The sequence below is a fragment of the Talpa europaea genome, assembly GCF_964194135.1.
Source record: "Talpa europaea genome assembly, chromosome: 12".
In the NCBI taxonomy this organism is placed as follows: Eukaryota; Metazoa; Chordata; class Mammalia; order Eulipotyphla; family Talpidae; genus Talpa; species Talpa europaea.
Genome location: NC_140079.1, coordinates 4,923,266 through 4,947,826, shown reverse-complemented (window position 1 = coordinate 4,947,826; position 24,561 = coordinate 4,923,266). Strand labels below are relative to the sequence as shown.

The 24,561-nt window shown below is 42.5% G+C and overlaps 2 protein-coding genes across 2 annotated transcripts; both read left to right on the top strand.

The window, feature by feature from the left end:
- Positions 1 to 11,450: 11,450 nt before the first annotated feature.
- Positions 11,451 to 12,290, top strand: LOC311180664 (olfactory receptor 7C1-like; the record flags this gene model as incomplete). The annotated part of the gene is made up of 1 exon (XM_084248578.1): positions 11,451 to 12,290. One exon carries the CDS (start codon positions 11,451 to 11,453, stop codon positions 12,288 to 12,290), a length of 840 nt encoding a protein of 279 aa, XP_084104704.1.
- Positions 12,291 to 22,556: 10,266 nt separating this feature from the next.
- Positions 22,557 to 23,396, top strand: LOC311180663 (olfactory receptor 7A10-like; the record flags this gene model as incomplete). The annotated part of the gene is made up of 1 exon (XM_084248577.1): positions 22,557 to 23,396. One exon carries the CDS (start codon positions 22,557 to 22,559, stop codon positions 23,394 to 23,396), a length of 840 nt encoding a protein of 279 aa, XP_084104703.1.
- Positions 23,397 to 24,561: the final 1,165 nt, after the last annotated feature.

The window sequence follows — 24,561 nt, the reverse complement described above, 5'->3', positions numbered from 1 at the left end:
AGTGATAAACTCCACTGGCTTCTCTGTCTGGGAAGCTTTTATTGACATTTACATTTGAATAATTCTGCAGGATAGAGTATTCTTGGCTGGAAGTCCTTGCATTCATTCCTCTTCTTTCCTGGAGATGGACAGGGGAAAATCAGAGGAGAGCCTCATTTGGGGCCTCTGCAAATGATCTTTTACTCAGGCCTCCTGTAATTTCTTCTCTTTTCCGTGATTTTTTATAACTTAACAGTGCGATGTCAGGTGTAGGTCATTTTCAATTTGAAATTGGGGTGTCATCTCTATGTCCTGGACATTCTTCCTTATTTAATTCTTTAGGTTGGATAATTCTCAGCAATGATTTTTGGGAAAAGCATCCCTCCTCGCTTCTTTCTTCACCTTCTGGATTATCCACTATCCTTATGTTTCCACTTCTCATTGCGTCTGACATTGTTTGTAGCATTTCCTTATTTTTCCTGTGTCCTTATCTCATTTCTCTCTGTTTTCCTAACTGGGTGATTTATATATGTGGATCCTCTATTTCTGAAGTTAATTTGTTTGCCAGTTTAATTCTATTTAAAACATTTTCTGTATCATGTTTATTTACATTCAGATACTTTTGGTGTCTTAATATTGTCCATCTCTTTGGTGAAGACCCTCCGGTTCTTTTATCTACTTTCCAAGGTCTCGCAGCTGCCTGTCTGCCCTGAGTCACCTCCCATAACTCACGGGTGTATTTAATGTTGCTCCACGCCACTGAGACTCCTCTGCTTCTCTCTCCTGTATTTAGGAAAGAGAACTTCTGTTCTGCTACTTTTTCCCTTCTTGTGCTCGGATGTTTCTAGATTTCTGTGTATTGATGTCACCTCATTTCCAGATGTACAGCTAGGGTCCTGGGGGTAAGTTTGATTGTTTCTCTTCTAGCTCACCTTGGGGTGAGCTGGGCAGTGGGGAGTCGGGACTTAAGATTTGTCTCAGTTTGTTGAGAAGTGAACTCTGTCACCTCCACCTCCTCCCCTCTGTCCACAGAAGCTCCAATTTGTCTTCAGTTGTCGTAACTTCTCTCCCCACCTCCCTAGGGTTGTTCCTGCCGTGGATTGAGTCTCCTGGTGACTGGAGCTGGGTCTAGTCAACAGGGTTCACACTTTGGACTCAGCTGGCCTGGACATGAAGGGGGCACCTACGTGGGTGTTTGCCCATTGCACAGCTGTGGTCACAGGCAGTGGCCACAGGCAATGACCACAACACAGCCACCAGCCCTGCTGTCCATTGAGTGACCCAGTTTGCAAATGCTGCAAGTCTGCTTGCTACTTTGCAAAGAAGTGCTGTGTTCCTTTTTCTGCTCTGGGATCCATGATGAAGCCATCTGGGCTCTGCCTGAAAACTCTGATCTCCTCATTCTGGTAGAGTGTGCAGATTTCCTTTCTTGTGCTGGTCACTGAGCTCACAGGGTCCCCACCGGAAGAGGAAACACTTATGTAACGTTGATGGAAGGGAAACTTGTGCATCTGTTCTGGAAGCAGTATGGAAATTCCTCAAAAATGGAGGAATATGAGTTCCCTATAATCCAATTATCTACTTCTGAGTATGTAGCTGGAAAATACACACAAAAACTACTAATTCAAAGAGGTGTGTGTCACCCATGTTCACTGCAGTGGAATTTACAATAGTCAAGAGGCAGAAACTATCCAAGTGTCCACTGATCGACAAATGGCCAAAATGATGTGGTATATGTAGATAATGGAAAACTACTTATTTATTTAGATATTAAAAAGATGACATTGTGCCATTTGCAACAACAGAAGGGAAACAACAGAACTATTCTTACTGAAATAAGCCAAGCAGAGAAAGTCAAATACCATGATTTCACTCATGTGTGATAAAGGAAACAAACAGATCTTAAGAATAAAACAAAATAAGAACAATTAGTGGCTAACAGAAAGATGGCGTAAGGGAGGTGTTTAAATCAGAAACTGAGGACAATGGTATAAAGAAAGATAAATTTGAACTTTTTAAAAAAAGTATTTCTTTTTTTTTTTAATTTATTTATACAAGAAACGGGGTACAGGCCAGATGCACGGGAGGGTGAGAGGATTCACCAGAGACAAAGCAGGGAACAGAACAGGCAGACTGATGACAGACACTGCTGAGGGGAGCAGCGGGAGAGACAGCAGAGGTCTGCTGCACCACGTGGGACCCTCGCTGGCCAGGCGGGATCAAACCAGCACTGCTAGGCTGCGGTCAGCTTCATAGCACTGTGCTCTACCACCTGCGCCACCAGGAGAGGCCCAAATTTGAACTTTTAGCAGTGAACTAAATGTTGCATATACCTATGTTGATTAATAATCATGCATATCTGAAATTTATATAATGTTATAATGCAAGGTTACTTCAGTGTAATAAATTGAAAGCTAAACTCAAAGGAAATGGAAAGAATTTAATGGGAGTGTCTCCTTTAATAAATAGCTTTATATTAAAATTAACTTATGTTTCAAAGTGAATAATAAAGTTATTTTGCAGTATAAAATAAAATGTGAAATTACTGAATTGGAATAGATATAAAAAATTAGGCACACATACTACATGGGTCCCTTTATACATAATACACATAAGGTTACACAAGATTGAATATCTTTCTTAAATTATTTTTTTAAAAGATGGACCTATGTCAGTTTTGTCTTATCTAATAGTGTGGGAATAAAAAACCAATATTCACATGGATGTTTTGAGACAAGTGCTTGTAAATAGTGGTTAGTATTTTAGGGTTTTCAGCATACCTGGATTTGGATCTAACGATATAATAAACCAGTTAAGGTGGCAAGATATAAACACAAACAAAATCAGCTGCCTTCCTATATATAAACAATGAGTTAGGTGAGAAAAAAAAATCAAGAAAGTGATCCCACGTACCAAAAAAACCAAAATAAATAAAAGTTAAATACCTAGTTAGTAAACTTAACAAAGGATGTGGAGGGCCTGTATAAAGAAAACTCCAAGACTGTCAAAAGAGATACAAAAAGACACGAAGAAATGTGAAGTTATTTCTTGGTCATGGATTGGAAGAATCAATTTGGCCACAATGAACATCCTCCACAAAGCACTACACAGAGTCAACACAATCCCATGGAATTATCAGTGACACACTTTAAGGAACAAAACATACATTACTGAAATTCATATAGAACCACAAAAGACCCTGGACAGCAAAGCAAAAGTGACCAAAAAAGGGAAAACATCATTATTAAACAAGACTTAAACCAGACTTCAAACTACACTATAAAGCTATAATAAGTAAAACAATCCTCGATGATTAAAATGGTCTGGAACAATGGGATAGAATCAAGACCCAGAAACAAACCAGACTTATAGGAACAGTGACGCAACAAAATAGGAGCCAAAAACATACACTGGAGCAAGAAGCCTCTTCAGGAAAAGGTATTGGGAAAACTGGACACACATGCAGAAGAATGAAACTAGATGACTCCATCTCCAAACACACAAAAACCAATTCAAAATGAATATAAAAGTCTGTCATGTAAGACCCCAAACCATAACACACATAGAAGAAAACACGGACAAAACACTGTACAATATAAATTTCAGATGTGTTTGTGGATTCATCTGCAGCAGTAAGGGAAATAAAGCAAATACAGATAATTGGGACTGTATACCAAATGATTCTGTACAGTAAAAGAAAACATCACTACAACACTAAGACAGCCTACTAAAGGGCGGATATATTTGCACAGCATAATTCTGACAAATAAAGTCATACAAAGAACCTGGGGTGTTGAGGTCCATCCTCTCCTGTTCCACACCCACAGAGACGTGTCAAGTTCAACATGAGCTACTCAGCTGGTCAGGAGACGTCTGGTGGACGGAGAGAGGATATTAGTCCCAGCGAATGTGCCGTTAGATTGTCAGACGTAACAAGTTATTTTCAAAAGCGTGCCTGACTTGCACAGAGCCCTGGTACGGGGTGTAAAAACATCCCTACTGTGTTTTGTGGCAATAAAGTGGACAGTAAGGACAGAAAAGTTAAGGAAAATCGATTGTCTTCCAAAAGAAGAACTTTCAGTACTGACAGGAGTCCATCAAAAGGAACTACAAGCCGTTCCTCTGGCTGCTGGAAAAGCAAAGGGAGACCCTCACTGGAGTTCGCGGTCATGCCTGCTCCTGCCTCACCAGGGGCTGTCACGGACCCCCTTTGGCAGGGAAGCCTGGGCATGATTTAGAGGTTGCTCAGACAACTGCTGCTGGGGATGAGGATGGTGACCTGTGAGGATGGTGACGCCCACTGTCAGGAGTGGAATTTGTGGGCAGCCCCCAGTGCTGGCAGTGGCACAGCATGTTAGCACTTCCCTGTGCTGCTAAGCAGGACCCCTGCCTACTCTTTGGGGGGCTGAGGAGGTCCATGGGCTTCAGAGTGAGTGTGGCCGCTACAAAAATCTTTGCTCTTTAGACCTGCATATCAGCTGGTTAGGAACACAGGCGTTTCCTTCTGGAGTTTCAAACATAAGGCTGCTGCAGTCACATCACGGTAAAAACAAAAAGGAAATTCCTATTTGCTTTTGCAAAAGTGCCATGACAACAAGGAGTGTGGTTGCTAAGGTTTTATATAGAGGAACTTGGTTCTCTGTTTTACGAGAGAGGAACAGCACTACTGGACATATTCAGGGGTCTGTGCTTGTACCGCATTTGTGCCTTGATGATCCAGGGCATCAAGTCAAAACGGGCTCCTCAGGCACAGACATTTGGAAAACTTGAACACAGAGTGAGAATAAGGTGCTGGATGGTCCCAGAACTGGAAGGTGCGGGAGTTCATGAAAAAGGAGTAACAAAAACTGGATGCACTTGACATCTAATCTAGTCTCTTGGGGTCAGAGAATCATTAAGAAACTTTCCTTCTGTCCAGTCCAGTGTCCACAGGGAACTCATGAGCTCAGAGCTTGGAGCAGGAGAGTGAGGTGTGGCTAATGAGGCCGCGTGGAGGGCGGTAAATACCCTGTCTCCCTCGGTCCCTCAGACTGTCCAACCCGGGCCCAGAGAGGACATGATTCCTGTCTGTGGAGCCCGACCTCTGCCCAGGGACCAGCCCTTGGCGCCCTCCTGAGATCCTGTCTGTGACACAGCCCAGATCCATCCTCAAGTGTCCAGGAGGGACTCAGACGGCGACATGGAGAAGCCCCCCTCACAGCCCCCACCCAGGTGAGTCTCAGAGCCCAGCAGATCTTGTGACAGATCCAGGGAAAATGCAAACTGAGAAGTTCTGCCTCAGGTCACAGAGATCAAACCAGGCCCAGGGACAAGAGGTTCCCTTGTTCTCTTGCTTGAATGACTCGTCAATTTATAATTAATTTACTTAATTTGTGACTCAAAACTGTCCACTGCTCTCAACAATACAGAGATGGTGCTGACAGTGAAGAGACAGGAAGGAAAATCTGTTAGGATGAGACTGAAGGGGGAATGGGGGGCTTAACGTGGTTCCAGCAAAGTTAGGACAGATCCAGGAAGGTCTGGAGTTGAGGCAGCAGGAAATAAAGTGTTTAATGTGAAGGGGATGATGGGGTGACGGGGTGATGAGCAGGGCCTCTGTGTTGGAGAGATCCAGAGTAATGGGGATGGATGACCTCACAGAGCAGCTGAGGAGAGGAACAGTGTGTAGTGTTCCCTCACAGCAGGTGCTCACAGAAGTCATCCTTTTTCTTTAATGTCAGTTGGGGGAGACTAAAGAGTTTTACTTTGCAACCACTCTAGCACTGGCCAATCTGCACAGTTTTGCTTGTTAGAATTTTGCTTTTTTCAACTTCAATTTGTGCTCATTCTTAGTGTTCATTGATGTACAGGTTCTAATTTTTTATTCTGGTTTGTGATTCAAATATTCAAACAGAATTGGAGTTTTTCAAAATAAGTGTTTTGCACTCAATTCCCCCACACATGTGGAGATTGTTGGACAAAATGTTGAAAGTTTTCAATTTTGTGTGGGGCTCGGTAGATCCTATTGTGTCCCATTATGTATTTTAAACATCGGCTGATTTCTTGCATTCTTAGTAGTAATAACCTACTATATATACACATTGTGTTCATGTCACATCTGTTTTTCCTCATTACTACATCTCACATTTTGATTTGATCTGATGGATTTTCATTGAGATTTAATTGAAATGAAACAGTAAGTTGAGAAAAAATTTTGATTTGTTATATTTCTATATTGCAATATGATTACCACTGTAGTACTAGCTACCCCCTCCATCACCACATGCATTTCATATTCATTTTTGTCACAAAATGATTCAGAAATAATCTCTCGGCCACTTGGAAAGTTATAAGCAAGTACTGTTGATTATGTCACAGTGCGGTAGATTCCAGAACAGTATTCATCCAGCAGCTTCAAGTGTGTATCCTGAAACAACTTCTACCAAATTCCCCATCCCCATCCATGTCACCAATTCAAGTCTGTGTAAGGACCACACACAGAAGTGATATCCAGGATTGGTAGCTCTCTGGCTTCTGTCATGGAGCAGAATGTTCTTAGGTGCTTGTGTTGTCGCAAAAGACAGGGTGTCCTTTTTCTTGACTGAATAGTAGCTCATATTTTATTACATAGGATGTGTGTTATAACCACACAAAATCCTGTGTGTGTATTACGCATTATAAGTTTTACAAAATCCATGTGTATTTATGTGGAAAATTAAGATCAATTTTATATATATATATATATATAGAGAGAGAGAGAGAGAGAGAGAGAGAGAGATCCCATATATATATCTATACATGTACACATTATTTTCTTTATTTATCTGCTGATGGCCTCATAGGTTATTTCTAAATTTTGGCTCAATAAACAAGGGGCATGGATAGTTTTGGTGTCCTGTTTTCATTGCCTTTGTACATGTATGAACAGTACATGGGGGGGGTCTAACTTTGCTATTTGAGGCACCTCTATTCTCTTTTACACCATGGCTGAAGTGGTGTATTAGCCACTGACAGCATCCCAGGGTTCTCTGCTCCCTACCCTCACTGCTGACCTTTGGTCACCTCCCTGGGAGCTGTGTCAGCAGCTGTGGGGTGACAGCTCCTGGTTTGGATTTGTATTTCCCTGGTGAGTGACCCTGAGCACCCCCTCATGTGCTTGCTGTCCATCTAGGTGTCTCCTCTGGAAAACACATATTTAAGAGCTCTCTGGTATTAGCATAGGCAATGACTTCCTTGTGACATGAAAAAGCAGGAAGCCACACGTGGTGCTACATAAACTGAAAAGCTTCTGCATACAAGAGAGACAAAGGGACACTGGGCAGCCAATTTTTTCCTAAAAACAGCCCCCAACTTCCCATCTCCTGGATCACATTCTTCTGTATTCAAAGGACAAATGATATTTTCCTCAAGCATATTGGAATCCAGTTTTGTTTATCTGGGTAGAAATAATCTTGGATCTGCATTTTTCACTGCTTGGAAAGAGTGTGATCTACTATTTTTCATTTTAAGTCTTTGCCAATTTATGTTTTAGAGAACCAGTGGGTGTGATTAAGTCTTGTTATATCTTTTTTCACAAGGTCTTAGATTTGTGCTCCATTGTGCCTAATGCATTCAGCTGATCCCGCTATATTTAACCAGACTTTATTTTTCCTGCTGTTTCATTTATTTTATGAATTAAATTCCTTGACATAGTCTCTATACAATCAAATAACAAAAGTGGGGAAACTAGCTGACATCCCTGCTCATGTGGATGTTACATGATGACAGAGAGGGTTGAGCACAAGGAACAGCGCATGTGGGATATGATGGTCTCAGGAATAAACAACACGGAGGAAAGGGACAGACTGTTGGGGCACAAGCAGGGTTTTATGGAATATGTCTGGGGAGGCCACTGCTTGTTGGACAAGGAGCAAAACAAGGACCAGTTTATCTGTGTCAAAGAGAGATCAAAACCCAAAGTCTAAGGGCCTCCCTGGTGGCGCAAGGGGTTAAGCACCGCACTGTGAAGCAATCTGCAGACTTTGCAGCTTGAGTTTGATTCCCAAGTACAATTCCCGGCCGGCCAGGGAGAAACCCACATGGTGTGGCAGACCTCTCCTGTCTCCCCGCTGCTCCCCTCAGCAGTGTATTTCAGTAGATCTGCCTGTTCTGCTCTCCACTCTGTCTCTGGTGAATCCTCTCTCTCCCCATCTCTGGCCTGTACCTCAGCTCTTGTATGCATATAAAAGCCCAAGAAAAAGAAAAGAATCAATTCCACAGAAACGATAAACCAGAGGAGGGACCAGCTCACTCAGTACTGTATCATGTCACAGTGTGTGGTCACATAAGGGGAAACAGGTACCAAAACATTCAGATCAGAAGCCCACTGTGAACCCCACTACAGGCGAGTGGAGTGACAGTGGGTCAGTCGGCCTGGGGGCCCTGGTGTCCAAGGTATCTGTTCTCCACCCGGCCTGGCTCTTCAGTTGGGGCCTCACTCACATGGTCTCTCCCTCATTAGCAAGAACTCACCTTTTAAATACGTCTCTCCTGTATGCAATGGATGCCAGATTCTTCTTACTGTGACCTAAAGTCAGACCTGTCTTTACTCTGTGATGAAGCTCACCTACCCACACAGACATACAGAAATGACACACACACGTACACAGGTATACAAAAGTGATGGATGAGAACTGTTAATCAATGTCCACGGTGTGTTCAGAAAATGCACTCGGACATTTTCCTACAGGATTTACTTGTTCTATTCTACTTCATCCATGCAAAACCAGGTCTGACCCCGTAGTAGAAGTGAGTCTCAGGCTATGAAAATAGCCTTGAGTGTTCTCCACAAGTATTTTAGCATTTCCCCATCTGTCTTTCTCAACTTGTCAAATTTTTTGTGAGACCATATTCTTCATCTAGCTCATGCAATATGTATTTATTTATCTACTATTCCCAACTAAAGGATATCAGGGTGAGGTGTCAGAGTATAGTGAATACATTAATTTCTCACTTACTATCATAGAGATATTCCTGGAAACTGCAACTTTAAGAGAAATGATATATCACAAAACCAATTTTATCATAAAGTTCATCAATATAAACACAAATTAAATTTCCTATGGCAGATTTCTGGTCACTGATACATCACCAAACTTGTTGTGAAGACCCCGTCACTCTTACTATTAAACTCTACCTGCATTCATCATCTACTCATTTGTCTCCCAATCAGCTTTTTCCAGTCAGAGTTGAGGGTAACTGGGGCCTGCCAAGAAGCAGATGGTACAAAGGAACTGACCCTGACAGGACGCTGTTCACATGCAGGGCAGTGGGCCACACTCGCTACGGGTAGGAATGCAGCCTGGTCCAGCCCTTACAGAGAGCAGTGAGGACGTGTCTCACACAGTAAACATGGATCTGCCATTGGACCCAGTCATTCCACTCTCAGGCATCTGTCCACAAAATTCAAAAAACTAGTTTGAAAAAAAACTTGCACTCCCATATTTATGGCAGCACTATTTATTATAGTTGAAACATCCTAACATATGAATAGATCAAGAAGATGTAGTATATACACACCATGGAATACTACTCAGCAATCAAAAAGAAAAACCTATGCCATTTGTGGCAACATGGGTGGAGCTTGAAATCATGAAGCTAGCTGAACTAAGTCATGGGAAAGATAAATATCAGATGGTGTGACTGATAATGTGGAATATAAAGTAACTAAATTAACAGATTAAGACAAGCTGGGCCTAACCCTTGACAGTTGACCACAGAGCTGAGACACCAAAGGGGGAGGCTGGGGGAAGGGGAAGAACAAGGCGGGAAGGAAGCATCATGGTCTGCAGTGGTGAATATGGGTGAGAGGGTCTGGGCACACTATGGTGGCAATACCAGCTGGGGGAACCCCGATATTAACTCGGTTACAAAAAAATGAATAAATAAATAAATAAGGAGACAATAGCCAAGGTTCTGTTTGTTTAGGTATCCAGTGTTTTAAAAGGCAGAAGAAAATAGCAACTTTCTTTACAACAATTCTGCACAGCTGATTCTTTGCAAGTAAAACACTCCCCATTTTCACTGTCCATAGCGATTTCCAGTTGTCAGCTCTGCCTCAAGGCACAGGGCAAAATGCCCTAAGTGTGGATCAAAAAGTGTGTGCGGCAGAAATAAGGAAAATAATCCTGAGGAGAGGTAGAGGAAGCACAGAGTAGACATCTATCCCAAAGTTAAAGATGCCGTCTCTAATCTAGCATTCAGAATTTAGATGAAATGGGAGAGAAACAAATTATAGTTTATTGAGGGATTCATTACAGATAATTTATACATGTGATACATAATACACACACTTAGGCACAGCACATGTAACACAATCTACACACTAGAAGATCAGCAAATGTACAATGTCACGTGCAGGAACTTCCAAGTCCTCAGGAAGTCGGGACGTCCTGCCAACCTCTCTCATCTCACCCTCAACCTGGAGCGCCCCCTCCTGTCACACCCCTACTTCTGGTTCTGTAACTGTGCCAGGAAGGCTCCTGTACTGAGATCTTTTCCTGGCTATTTTCCCAAACCCGAATGTTCTTCTCGTGGATATATTGTGGCCACGTGATATGACCTTCATATAAAAAAGTCCCATTGACTTCAGATTTTTTTGTTCAAAGTCTCATAATCAGAAGTGATTATCAAGTTTCCTCTAGAATCCACCTCTTCATCCAACTGCATTATTTTACTTAACAATAATAATCACCATATGAAATATCATTTACCGAGACCACACACATACTTAGAAGAAAACTTCCTTGGGCCTAGGATTTTCCTTTTATTCTTTCCTGGAAAAAAAAGTTATTTCATTAATTCCGTGCGCATAGAACTGGAGTGCAGGCTAGAGGTGCAGGGAGTGAGAAGACTCACTAGAGACATGAGTGGGAAGCAGGACAGGCCGATCTACTGAAGGACACTCCTGAGGGAAGCAGTTGGCAAATCAGGAGAGGTCTGCGCCAGGGTCAGCTCCCTGGCCGGGGATCAAACACAGACTGTCCCGGGGCAAGCCGTGAGACATGAACCCTAGGCCACCAGGGAGGCCGCAGAGCTAGGATACTTCAAAGTCGATCTCACTACTTTTTCTCCATGATTCCAGCAATATTTGGATAATATAATTGGTCAAACATATCTAAAAGAAGAACAAAGGAAATTTTCAAAGAAAATTTTGACTTGGAAAAATGTTTTTTTAGATGTAACCATGGCTCATTATTTTCAGCAACAGGGAACAGGCACTAGCTCAGTAACATGAAATTGATTAGCTGAATGTATTTAAAATGAAATCACCCCATTTAAACTCATTCCGTGATTGCTCTGCTGTGGTTAAGTTGACCTCACTTCTGTCTCCATCCCCCAGGCTCACCAGTGACCTGGCGCCAGGAAACCAAACCCACCCCACAGCGTTCACCCTCCTGGGGCTCTCAGAAGAGGCCTCGCTGCAGCCCCTCCTCTTCGGGGCATTCTTGGCCATGTACTTGGTCACGGTCACGGGGAATCTCCTCATCATCCTGGCCATCGTCACGGACCCCCACCTGCACACCCCCATGTACTTCTTCCTCTCCAACCTTTCCTTTGCCGACATCTGCTTCACCTCCACCACCGTCCCCAAGATGCTGCTGAACATCCAGACACGGAACAAAGACATAACCTACGCGGGCTGTCTCAGCCAGGTGTTTTTCTACATATTCTTTGGAGGACTGGACACCTTCCTCTTGACAGCCATGGCCTACGACCGGTTTGTGGCCATCTGCCATCCCCTGCACTACACGGTCATCATGAACCCCCAGTTCTGTGGCCTCCTGCTTCTTGCATCCTGGGTGTTAAGTCTTCTGCATGCTCTATTACACAGCTTAATGGTTTTGCGACTGTCCTTTTGCTCACAGCTGCAAATCCCTCACTTCTTCTGTGAACTGGACCAGGTGGTCCAGCTTGCCTGTTCTGACACCTTCCTCAATGAGCTGGTGATATATTTAGCAGCGGGGATTCTGGGGATCATTCCTCTCAGTGGCATCCTTTACTCTTACTCTAAGATTGTGTCCTCTGTTTTGAAAATGTCATCGGCGAGCAGCAGGTACAAAGCGTTCTCCACCTGCGGGTCTCACCTCTCCGTGGTCTCCCTGTTCTATGGGACGGGGTTTGGCGTGTACCTCAGCTCTGCTGCTACCCACGACTCCAGGGACAGTGCAATCGCCTCGTTGATGTACACGGTGGTCACCCCCATGCTGAACCCCTTCATCTACAGTCTCAGAAACAAGGACATAAAGCAGGCCCTGGGGAGGCTCTTCAGCTGCAGAGCAACCCCAACGTGACGGGGGCCGCTTCCTCAGATTGTCTGGTCGGGAGCAGCAGGGCTCACAGTCCACGGACTAAGTCATGATCCTGTCATCACTTAGTCAGAGATAATCTGTTTGTCTTATGTATTGAGCTTGATATCAGTGTTTTTTACATTATAAATATGTTTTCTGTATTTCCCTAATTATTTTTAACTGGTCTGAAAACTGGGGTCAGTATTAAGTAAAGCATAGTCTCAATGATGGTTTCTTTAGTAAAATGTTTAAAACAGAAAATTGGGTACTTATAAAATAAGTACAAAAAATTGGGTACTTACAATAATAATAAACTGGGTCCTTACAAGATATGAAGGAAAAATATGTACGTCTGTTTCGGGTAAAAACAAGCATCTTATGAATTATCTAGAGAAAACTCTTGTCATATCATAGTATCCATGAGTGTCCAGGGCTAATACTCAGTTTTACCTAATTCTGTCCTTTACTTTCTTCCTTTTGATGCTTTGTTGTTGACCCCTAATATTCCTGTTCATGTAATTTTGTTCAGGGTTTTTTCATTTTCTTCTTTCTTGTAGAAGAACTCTTGTCTGCTTAGTGTCAGGCAGGGAGATGTGACAGTGATCAACTCCATTGCCTTCTCTGTCTGGGGAAGCTTTTATTCACATTCATATTTGAATAGTACTGCAGGGTGGAGTGTTCTTGGTGGGAAGTCTTTGTGTTTAGGATTATGAGCATTTCCTTCCTCTCCTGTCCTGGAGGGTGATTGGGGAAAAAATCTGAGAAAGCCTCCCCTGGATGCCTTTGCAAATCCTCTTTTATTCATGCATCCTGTAAAATTTTTTCTTTTTTTCTGATTTTTAATAATTTAAATAGTGGGGTGTCAAGGGTAGGTCATTTTCAGTTTGAAGTTTGGGCGTTATCGCTACTTCCAGAATCTTCACGGTTATTTCAATCTCTAGGTTTGGAAAATTCTCAGCTACGATTTTTTTGAAAGGCAAAACTCCTCCCTTCTCCTTCATCCACTCTCCCTATGTTTCCATTTCTAATGGAGTTTGACATTGTTTGTAGTGTTTCCTTATTTTTCCTTTGTCTAAGTCTCATTTTTGTTTTCCTTATTGGGTGATTTATACATTTGGATCCTCTATTTCTCAAGTTATTTTGTTTGCCAGTTTAATTCTACTTAAAACACTTTCTATATTTGTGGTCATTTACATTCAGAGACTGTTTTGTCTTCTCTTAATCTTGTCCATCTCTTCGGTGAAGACTCTCTGGTTCTTTACCTTCTTTCTAAAGTCTCGCAGCTGCGTGTCTGCCCTGAGTCACCTCCCATAACTCACGGGTGTATTCAATGTTGTTGCTCCACGTTGCTGAGACTCCTCTGCTTCTCTCTCCTGTATTTATGAGCCAGAACTTCTGTTCTGCTACTGTTTTTCCTTCCTGCACTCAGATGTTCCTTGATTTCTAAGTATTGATATCACCTCATTTCCAGGTGTACAGCTGGGGTGCTGGGGGTCAGTTTGATTGTTTCTCTTCTAGTTTACCTTGAGGTGAGGAGGGCAGTGGGGAGTCTGGGACTTAAGTGTTGTCTCAGTTTGTTGAGAAGTGAACTCTTGTCACCTCCACCTCCTCCCCTCCCTTTCCACAGCAAGCTCCTTTGGTCTTCAGTGTCTTCACCTCCCTCCTGACCTTCCTCTGGTACCTCCCGCCATGGATTGAATCTCCTGCTGACTGGAGCTGGGTCTAGTGCACAGGGTTCCATCTCTGGACTCAGCTGGCCTGGCTATGAAGAGGGCACCTATGTGGGCTGTTTGCCCATTGTACAGCTTGGCACAGGCAGTTTCCACAGGCAATGACCACCACAACCACTAGACCTGAGTTGCAAATGCTACAAGTCTGCTTGATACTTTACAAAGGAGTGGTGTGTTCTCTGTCCCACTGTCCTTCCTCTGCTCTGGGATCCATTATGAAGCCATCTGGGCTCTGCCTGAAAACTCTGATTTCTTACCTCTCGTAGAGGCTGGAGGTTTCCATTCCTGCACTGGTCACTGAGCTTACAGGGTCTCAGACCAGAAGAGGAAACACTTACATAATGTTGGTGGAATGTAAACTTGTGCATCTGTTCTGGAAGCAGTATGGAAATTCCTCAAAAACTGAAGAATATAAGTTCCCTATGATCCAATTGTCTCACTTCTGAGTATGTAATTGTAAAATTCACAAAAAAAACCACTAATTCAAAGAGTTTGCACCACCCATGTTCAGTGCAATAGTCAAGAGGCAAGAGTCAGAAACAAGAGGCAGAATTATCCAACTAGTCAAGAGGCAGAAACTATCCAAGGGTCCACTTATGGACAAATGGACACAAGAGGTGGTATATGTAGATAATGGAATACTATTTAGTTATTAAAAGATGAAATTGCACCATTTGCAGCAACAGAGGATAACAACAGAATTATTACTGAAATAAGCCAAACAGAGAAAGTCAAATGACATATGATTTCACTCATATGTGATAAAGAAAACAAATAAGCAAGTCATGTCAATAAAATAAAATATACTTTTGGACTATGTAAGAACAATTTGTGGCTCACAGAAACATGTGGGAATGGAGGGGTTAAATCAGAATCAGAGGGAAATGGTATAATGAAAGATAAATTTGAAATTTTAGCAGTGAATAAGGCCGCATATACATGTTGATGAATAATCATGCATACATGATTTTTATATAATGTTATAATGTAAGGTTACTTCAATTTAAAAAATTAAAGCCAAACTCAAAGGAAATGGAAAAGAATTTAATGGGAGTGTCTCATTTAATAAATAGCTTTTCTTTAAAATGAACTTGTTTCAAAGTGAATAATAAACTTATTTTATAGTATAAAATGAAATGTATAAATATTGAATGAGAGGAGCTATAAGAAATTAGGCATCCATACTGTATGGCATTTTATACATAAAACACAAAAGATTGCACAAGCTTCAACGGCTTTCTTAAATTATTTTTAAAAAAGATGGTCCGAAGTCTGTTTTCTTGTGTATAATATTGTGGGAATAATAAACCAATATTCAGATGGATGTTTTAAGAAATAAGTGTCTGAAATAGTGTTTATTATTTTAGGATGAGTTCCATTGATGTCCAGTTTTTAGGGTTTGCAGGCTACATGGATGTTGGATCTAACTGAAACAATAAACCAGTGCAGTTTAAGTGGCAGGATATAAACACAAACAAAACAGCTGCCTTTCCGCAGCAGTTGAGCACTGGGCTATGAAGCTGCTCTCAGCCTCTGCAGCACTGGTTCGATCCCCGGCCAACCCCGGAGGGTCCCACATGGCGCAGCAGACCTCTCCTGTCGCACCCGCTGCTTCCCTCAGCAGTATATTTCGTCACTCTGCCTGTTCTGCTCCCCGCTCTGGCTCTGGTGAAGCCTCTCACCCTCCCGCGCTTCTGACTATACCCAGTGCTTGTATAAATAAATCAATAATCTAAAAAAAAAAATCAGCTGCCTTCCTATATATAAACAATGAGTTAGATGAGAAAAAAAATCAAGAAAATGATCCCTCTTACAATCACACCCAAATAAATAAAAGTTAAAGACCTAGTTAGTAAACTTAACAAAGAATGAAAAGGGCCTGAATAAAGAAAACTATAAGACTCTGTCAAAAGATACAAAAAGACACAAAGAAATGGAAATTTATTACTTGCTCATGGGCTGGAAGAATCAATGTGGCCACAATGACCATCCTCCACAAATCAGTACACAGCATCAACACAATCACTTGGAATTATCAATGACACACTTTAAAATATAAAATATACATGACCGAAATTCATAGAGGACCACAAAAGACCCTGGAAAGCAAAGAAACTGACAAAAAAGGGAAAACTTCATTATTACAATACCAGACTTCAAACTGTATTATAAAGTTATAATAATTAAAACAATACTGGATAATTAAAATGGTACGGGAATTTTATCACACACAGAGACCAATGGGATAGAAACAAGACCCCAGAATAAAACCAGACTTATAGGAACATTTAATCTACAAATTTGAGCCAGGAATGTACACTGGAGCAAGGAAAGCCTCGTCAGGAAATGGCATTGGGAAAATGGGGCACACAAGCAAAAGAATGAAACTAGATTTCTCTATCTCAAAACACACAAAAATCAATTCAAAATAAATAAAAGTCTTTGATGTAAGACCTCCAACTATAGCACCCATAGAAGAAAACTTGGGCAACACACTCTAGAATATAAATTTCAGATGTGTTTGTGGATTTATTCCAGCAGCAAGGGGAACAAAGGAGAACATAAATAATTGGGACTATATCAACCAAAATGCTGACTTACGGTTCATGAAAACAGCAGAGTCACACTAACTCAGCCTACTGAAGGGAGGATATATTTGCACAGCATAATTCTGACAAATAAAGACACATAAAGAACCTGGGTGTTGAGGCCCTTCCTCTCCTGTTCCACACCCACAGAGACGTGCCCAGTTCAACATGAGGTACCCCGCTGGTTAGGACACATCTGGTGGACGGAGAGAGGCTATTGGTGCAAACCCATGTGCCACTGGATTGTCTGATGTAACATCGAGTTATTTCCCAGAACCTGCCTAATTTGCATAGAGACCAGGTACTGGGTGCGAAAATATCCCTGTTGAGTTGTGTGGCAACGATGTGGACATTAAGGACAGAAAAGTTAAGGAAAATTGATCATCTCCAAAAGAATAATTTTCAGTACTGAGACGAGTCCGTCAAAGGTCACTACAAGTCCTTCCTCTGACTGCTAGAAAAGCAACTGGAGACCCTCACTTGGAGTTCCTTGTCATGGAGTTCGTTGTCACGCCTGCTCCTGCCCACTGAGCTGTCACGGAACATGCTCCGGCAGTGAAGTCTGGGCCCAATTTTCATGTTGCTCAGACAACGGCTGCTCAGGATGACGATAGTGACCTGTGAGGACTGTGATGCCCAGTGTCAGGAGTGGGCAGTGCACCCTGTTGCCAGCGGTACAGCATTTAGCCCTTCCCTGTGCTGCTAAGCAGGAAACCTGCTTACTATTTGAGGGGCTGAGGAGGTGCACGGGCTTCAGAGTGAGTTGGCAGTTACAAAAATCTTTGCTCTTTGGCCCTGTCTATTAGCTGTTTAGGAACACAGGCGTTTCCTTCTGGAGATTCAAACATAAGGCTGCTACAGTCACTTCACAACAAAAACAAAAACAAAAAATTCCCATTTGCTTTTGCAAAAGTGCCATGAAAACAAGGAGTGTGGTGTCTAAGGTTTTATATAAAGGAACTCAGTTCTCTGCTTAATTAGAGTGGAATAGCACTATTGGGCATATGGGGGGGTCTGTGCCCCCAAATATTTGTGCCTTGATGATCAAGGGCATCAAATAAAGACGGGTTACTTAGGCACAGACATTTGGAAAACTTGAACACAGAGTGAGAATAAGGTTCTGGGTTGCTACAGCTCTGGAAGGTGCAGGAGTTCATGATGAAGGAGTAACCAAAATAGGATTCACTTGACATCTAATCTAGTCTCTCGGGATCAGAGAATCATTATGACTTTCCTTCTGTCCAGTCCAGTGTCCACAGGGAAATCATGAGCTCAGAGCTTGGAGCAGGAGAGTGAGGTGTGGCTAATGAGACCGCGTGGAGGGCGGTAAATACCCTGTCTCCCTCGGTCCCTCAGACTGTCCAACCCGGGACCGGAGAGGACATGATTCCTGTCTGTGGAGCCCGACCTCTGCCCAGGGACCAGCCCTTGGCGCCCTCCTGAGATCCTGTCTGTGACACAGCCCAGATCCATCCTCAAGTGTCCAGGAGGGACTAGACGGCTACATGGAGAAGCCCCCCTCACAGCCCCCACCCAGGTGAGTCTCAGAGCCCAGCAGGCACTTGGGACAGATCCAGGGAAAATGCAAACTGAGAAGTTCTGCCTCAGGTCACAGAGATCAAACCAGGCCCAGGGACAAGAGGTTCCCTTTTTCTCTTGCTTGAATGACTCGTCAATTTATAATTAATTTACTTATTTTGTGACTGAAAACTGTCCACTGCTCTCAACAATACAGAGATGGTGCTGACAGTGAAGAGACAGGAAGGAAAATCTGTTAGGATGAAACTGAAGGGGGAGTGGGGGGCTTAACGTGGTTCCAGCAAAGTTAGGACACAGCCAAGAAGGTCTGGAGTTGAGGCAGCAGGAAATAAAGTGTTTAATGCGAAGGGAATGACGGGGTGGCGGGGTGATGAGCAGGGCCTCTGTGTTGGAGAGATCCAGAGTAATGGGGGCGGATGACCTCACAGGGCAGCTGAGGAGAGGAACAGTGTGTAGTGTCCCTCACAGCAGGTGCTCACAGAAGTCATCCTTTTTCTTTAATGTCAGTTGGGGGAGACCAATGAGATTTCCTTTGCAACCACTCTAGCACTGGCCAATCTGCATGATTTTGCTTGTTAGAATTTTGCTATTTTCAATTATAAATTGTGCTCATTCTTAGTGTTCATTGATGTACAGGTTCTGATTTTTTATTCTGGTTTGTGATTCAAATATTCAAACAGAATTGAGTTTTTCAAAATAAGTGTTTTGCACTCAATTCCCCCACATATGTGGAGATTGTTGGACAAAATGTTGAAGGTTTTCAATTTTGTGTGGGGCTTGGTAGATCCTATTGTGTCCCACTATGTATTTTAAACATCAGCTGTTTTCTTGCATTCTTAGTAGTAATAACCTATCATACACCTTGTGTTCATGTCACATCTGTTTTTCCTCCTACTCTGTCTCCTCACTTTTGTGATTTCATCTGTCATATTTTCACTGGGACTTAATTGAATTAAAACAGTGTGTAAGTTGGAGAAAAACATGTTGATTTGATATATTTACATTTTGCAATACGATTTTCACTGTAGCACTAGCGAACACCTCCATCCGCACACACAATGAATATTTACTTTTGTCACAAAATGATTCAGCGATAATCTCTCGACAACTTAGAAAGTTGTAAGAAAGCACTGTTGACTCTGTCACAATGCAGGAGATTCCAGAACCTTATTCATCCTCCAGCTTCAAGTTTGTATCCTGAAACAACTTCTTCCAAAATCCCCCACTTCAGGTAACAAATGTAAGTCTGTTTTGGGAGCGCACACAGAAGTGATATGCAGTATGTCTAGTTCTCTGACTTCTGTCACATAGCAGAACGTTCTTAGGTGCTCAGGTTGTCACACAAGGCAGGGTGTCCTTCCTTCTCTTGACTGGATAGTTTATTATATAGATATGTTATTATATAGAATGTGTATTATAGTAACACAATATCCTGAGTGTGTATTACACATTATATGTTTTACATAATCCATGTATATTTATTTGGACAATTAAGGGCAATCCTATATGAATAGAAGGCCTATATATTTTATATCTAGACGTGTACACATTATATTCCTCCACTATATTCCTCCACTGATGGACTCGCAAGTTACTTCTAAATTTTGGCTCAATAAACAAGGGGATGCCGAGAGCTTTATGATGTCCTGTTTTCATGGCTTTGGTAACAGGGGAGTCTAACTTTGCTATTTTGAGGCTCCACTGTTCTCTTTTCCTCCTTGGCTGCAGCGGTGAATTAGCCACTGACAGCACCCCAGGCTCTCTGCACCCCTCCCCAGTGCTGACCTTTGGTCATCTCCCTGGGAGCTCTGTCAGCAGCTGTGAGGTGACAGCTCCTGGTTTGGATTTGCATTTCTCTGATGAGTGATCCTGAGCTCTTCCTCATGCACTTGCTGATCATTCTAGGTGTCTCCTCTGGAAAACACATATTTAGGTGCTCTCTGGTATTTCTATAGGCAATGACTTCCTTGCAACATGAAAAAGCAACCCCATTACAAGTGAGTGGAGTTACAGCAGGTCAGTCGGCCTGGGGGCCCTGGTGTCCAAGGAACTGTTCTCCACCCGGCCTGGCTCTTCAGTTGGGGCCTCACTCACATGGTCTTTCCTCATTAGCAAGAACTGACCTTTCAAATACTTCTCTCCTGTATGCAATGGATGCCAGATTCTTCTTACTGTGGCCTAAAGTCAGACCTGTGATGAAGTTTACCTACCCACACATACATAGAGAAATGACACACACACGTACACAGGTACACACAACTGATGGACGAGAACTGTTAATCAATGGCCACGGTGTGTTCAGACAATGCACTCACACATTTCCCTACGGGCTTTATTTGTTCTATTCTACTTCATTCATGTAAACCCAGTCTGACCCCCTAATGGAGGTGAGTCTCAGGATATGAAAATTCCTCTTGCGTGTTCTCCAAACTATTTTAGCATTTCCCTGTCTGTCTTTCTCAACTTGTCATTATTTTTGTGAGACCATATTGTTCATCTAGCTCATGCAATATGTATTTATTTATCTACTATTCCCAACTAAAGGAAATCAGTGTGAGGTGTCAGAGTACAGTTAAAACATTAATTTCTCACTTAATATCATGGATATATTCCTGGAAACTGTAACTTTAAGAGAAATGATATATCACAAAACCAATTTTATCATAAAGTTCATCGATATAAATAAGAATTAAAATTCCTATGGCAGAATTATGGTCACTGAATACAGAGTGAAAAACTAACCCTTGATGGCTGGCTACAGAGCTGACACACAAAGGGGGCATCTTGGGGAGGGGGAAGAACAAAGAGAGATAGAAGAATAATGGTCTGCAGTGGTGGAATATGGGTGAGTGGGGGTGGGTGCACTCAGATATGGTGGCAATATCTGGTGGGGGTTCCCCAATACTACCTCAGTTACAAAAAAATAAATGAATAAATAAATAAGGATACAGGGCGAGTTTCTGTGTGTTTAGGTATCCAGTGTGTTAAAATGCAGAGGTAAATAACAACTTTCTTTACAACATTTCTGGAGAGCTGATTCTTTGAAAAGTAAACACTTCCTGTTTTCCTTGTCCTCAGTGATTTACAATTCTCAGCTGTGCTTCAATGCACAGGACAAAATGCCCTAAAAGTGGATCAGAAAGTGTGTGTGTGTGGCTGAAATAAGGGAAATAATCCTTATTACAGGTAAAGGAAGCACAGATTGGACATCTGTCCCAATGAAGCTGTCTTCTACAATCCAGCATTTGGAATTTAGATGAAATACCAGGGAAAGACATTACAGTTTGTCACAGCACATGTAACACAACCTACACACTAGAAGATCAGCAAATGTACAATGTGACAGGCAGGAACTTGCACAGCAACAGGATGTTAGGGCCTCCTGCCAACCTCTCATCTCACCCCCTACCTGGAGTGCCCCTCCTGTCACACCCCTACTTCTGGTTCTGTAACTATGCCAGGAACACTGGCTATGTCCCCAAGCCCAATGTCCTCATGCATATATTGTTACCACGTGTTGTCTCCTTTATATAAAAAAATCCTGTTGACTTCAAAATTTTGTTCAAAGACTCATAATCGGAAGTGATTATACCGTTTCCTCTAGAATCCACCTCTTCGTCCAACTGCATTTTTTTACTTAACAAAATAATTACCATATGAAATATTATTTACCAAGACCACATATGTACTTAGAAGAAAACTTGCTTGGGGCTAGGATTTTTCTTTTTTCTTTTTTTTTTTTTTTAAGGATTTATTTACTTACCATGTATGCATAGAACAACTGGGGTACAGGCTAGAGATGTGGGGGTAAGAGGACTCACAGGATACATAGTGTGGAGCAGGACAGTCAGATCTACTGAAATACACTGCAGGGGAGCAGTTGGTGGAAAGGAGAGGTCTGCTGCACCATGTGGGTAGCTCCCTGGCTGGGGATTGAACCCAGGATGTCGCATAGTGCTGAGAGTTAACCCCTAGGCCAACAGGGAGGAGCTAGGGCTAGGATTTTTCAGTCAGTCTCACTGCTTGTTCTTCATGATTCCAACAATACTTGGATAATATAATTAGTCCAATGTATTTAAAAGAAGAACTCAGGAAACTTTCAAAGAAAATTTCGACTTGGAAAAATGTTTTTTTAGATGTACCCATGGCTCATTATTTTCAGCAACAGGGAACAGGCACTAGCTCAGTAACATGAAATTGATTCACTGAATGTATTTAAAATGAAATCACCCCATTTAAACTCATTCCGTGATTGCTCTGCTGTGGTGAAGTTGACATCACTTCTGTCTCAATCCCCCAGGCTCACCAGCGACCTGGCGCCAGGAAACCAAACCCACCCCACAGCGTTCACCCTCCTGGGGCTCTCAGAAGAGGCCTCGCTGCAGCCCCTCCTCTTCTGGGCATTCTTGGCCATGTACTTGGTCACGGTCACTGGGAATCTCCTCATCATCCTGGCCAGCGTCACGGACCCCCACCTGCACACCCCCATGTACTTCTTCCTCGCCAACCTGTCCTTTGCCGACATCTGCTTCACCTCCACCACCATCCCCAAGATGCTGCTCAACATCCAGATACAGAACAAAGCCATAACCTATGCGGGCTGCCTCAGCCAGGTGTTTTTCTACATATTCTTTGGAGGAGTGGACAACTTCCTCTTGACAGCCATGGCCTATGACCGGTTTGTGGCCATCTGCCATCCCCTGCACTACATGGTCATCATGAACCCCCAGTTCTGTGGCCTCCTGCTTCTTGTGTCCTGGGTGTTAAGTCTTCTGGATTCTCTGTTACACAGCTTAATGGTTTTGCGACTGTCCTTTTGTTCACAGCTGCAAATGCCTCACTTCTTCTGTGAACTGAACCAGGTGATCCAGCTTGCCTGTTCTGACACCTTCCTCAATGAGCTGGTGATATATTTAGCAGCGGGGGTTGTGGGGATGATTCCTCTCAGTGGCATCCTTTTCTCCTACTCTAAGATTGTGTCCTCTGTTTTGAAAATCTCCTCAGCCAGCGGCAGGTACAAAGCCTTCTCCACCTGCGGGTCTCACCTCTCCGTGGTCTCCCTGTTCTACGGGACAGGGCTTGGCGTGTACCTAAGCTCTGCTGCTACCCACGACTCCAGGGACAGTGCAATTGCCTCAGTGATGTACACAGTGGTCACCCCCATGCTGAACCCCTTCATCTACAGTCTCAGAAACAAGGACATAAAGCAGGCCCTGGGGAGGCTCTTCAGCTGCAGAGCAACCCCAACGTGACGGGGGCCGCTTCCTCAGATTGTCTGGTCGGGAGCAGCAGGGCTCACAGTCCATGGACTAAGTCATGATCCTGTCATCAGTTAGTCAGAGATAATCTGTGGTTTCTCTTATGTGCAGAGTTTGACATCAGTGTTTTTTACATTATAAATATGTTTCTGTATTACTTTAATTATTTTAACTGGTCTGAGTAATGGGTTCAGTATTAAGAAAAATATAATTGCTGAATTTTTCTTTCATAAAATGTTAAAACAGGAAATTGGGTACTTACAAAATAATAGAACGAAATGGAATAAAAATATATACAACTGTATCTGGTAAAAACAGCTACATACGGATTATCTGCAGAAAAGCCGTGTCATCTCAAAGTATCCATGAGTGTCCATGGTTAATACTCAGCTGTCCCTACTTCTGTAACTTCCTTCCTTCCTTTCAGTGCTTTGTGTTGACCCATAATACTCCTGTTCATGTCATTTTGCTTAGGGCTTGTGTTTCATTTTTTCTTTCTTGTAGAAGAACTCTTGTCAGCATTTATCACCTGACAGTGATAAACGCCACTGGCTTCTCTGCCTGGGGAAGCTTTCATTCACACTCATAATGGAATAATTCTGCAGGGTAGAGTATTCTTGGCGGGAAGTCTTTGTATTTAGGATTATGAACACATCATTCCTCTCTTTTCCTGGAGAGTGACTGGGGCAAAATCTGAGGAAAGCCTACTTTGGAGATCTTTGCAAATTCTCTTATTTTCAGGCATTGTGTATTTTTTTTCTTTTTTTCTGATTTTTTATAATTTAACCGTGGGGTGTCATGTTGTAGGTCATTTCACTTTGAAATGTGGGTGTTATCACTACTTCCTGGATATTCGTGCTTATTTCATTCTCTAGGTTTGGATAATTCTCACCTATGTTTTTTTTTTTTTTTTTGAAAAGCATCCCTCCTTCCTTCAGCTTCACCTTCTGGATTATCCACTGTCTTTATGTTTCCACTTCTAATTGCATCTGCCATTGTTTGTAGTGTTTCCTTATTTTTCCTGTGTCCTTGTCTCATTTCTCTCTGTTTTCCTAATTGGGTGACTTATACTTTTGGATCCTCTATTTCTGAAGTTATTCTGTATGCCAGTTTAATTCTATATAAAACTTCCTTTATATTTGTGTTCATTTACATTGGG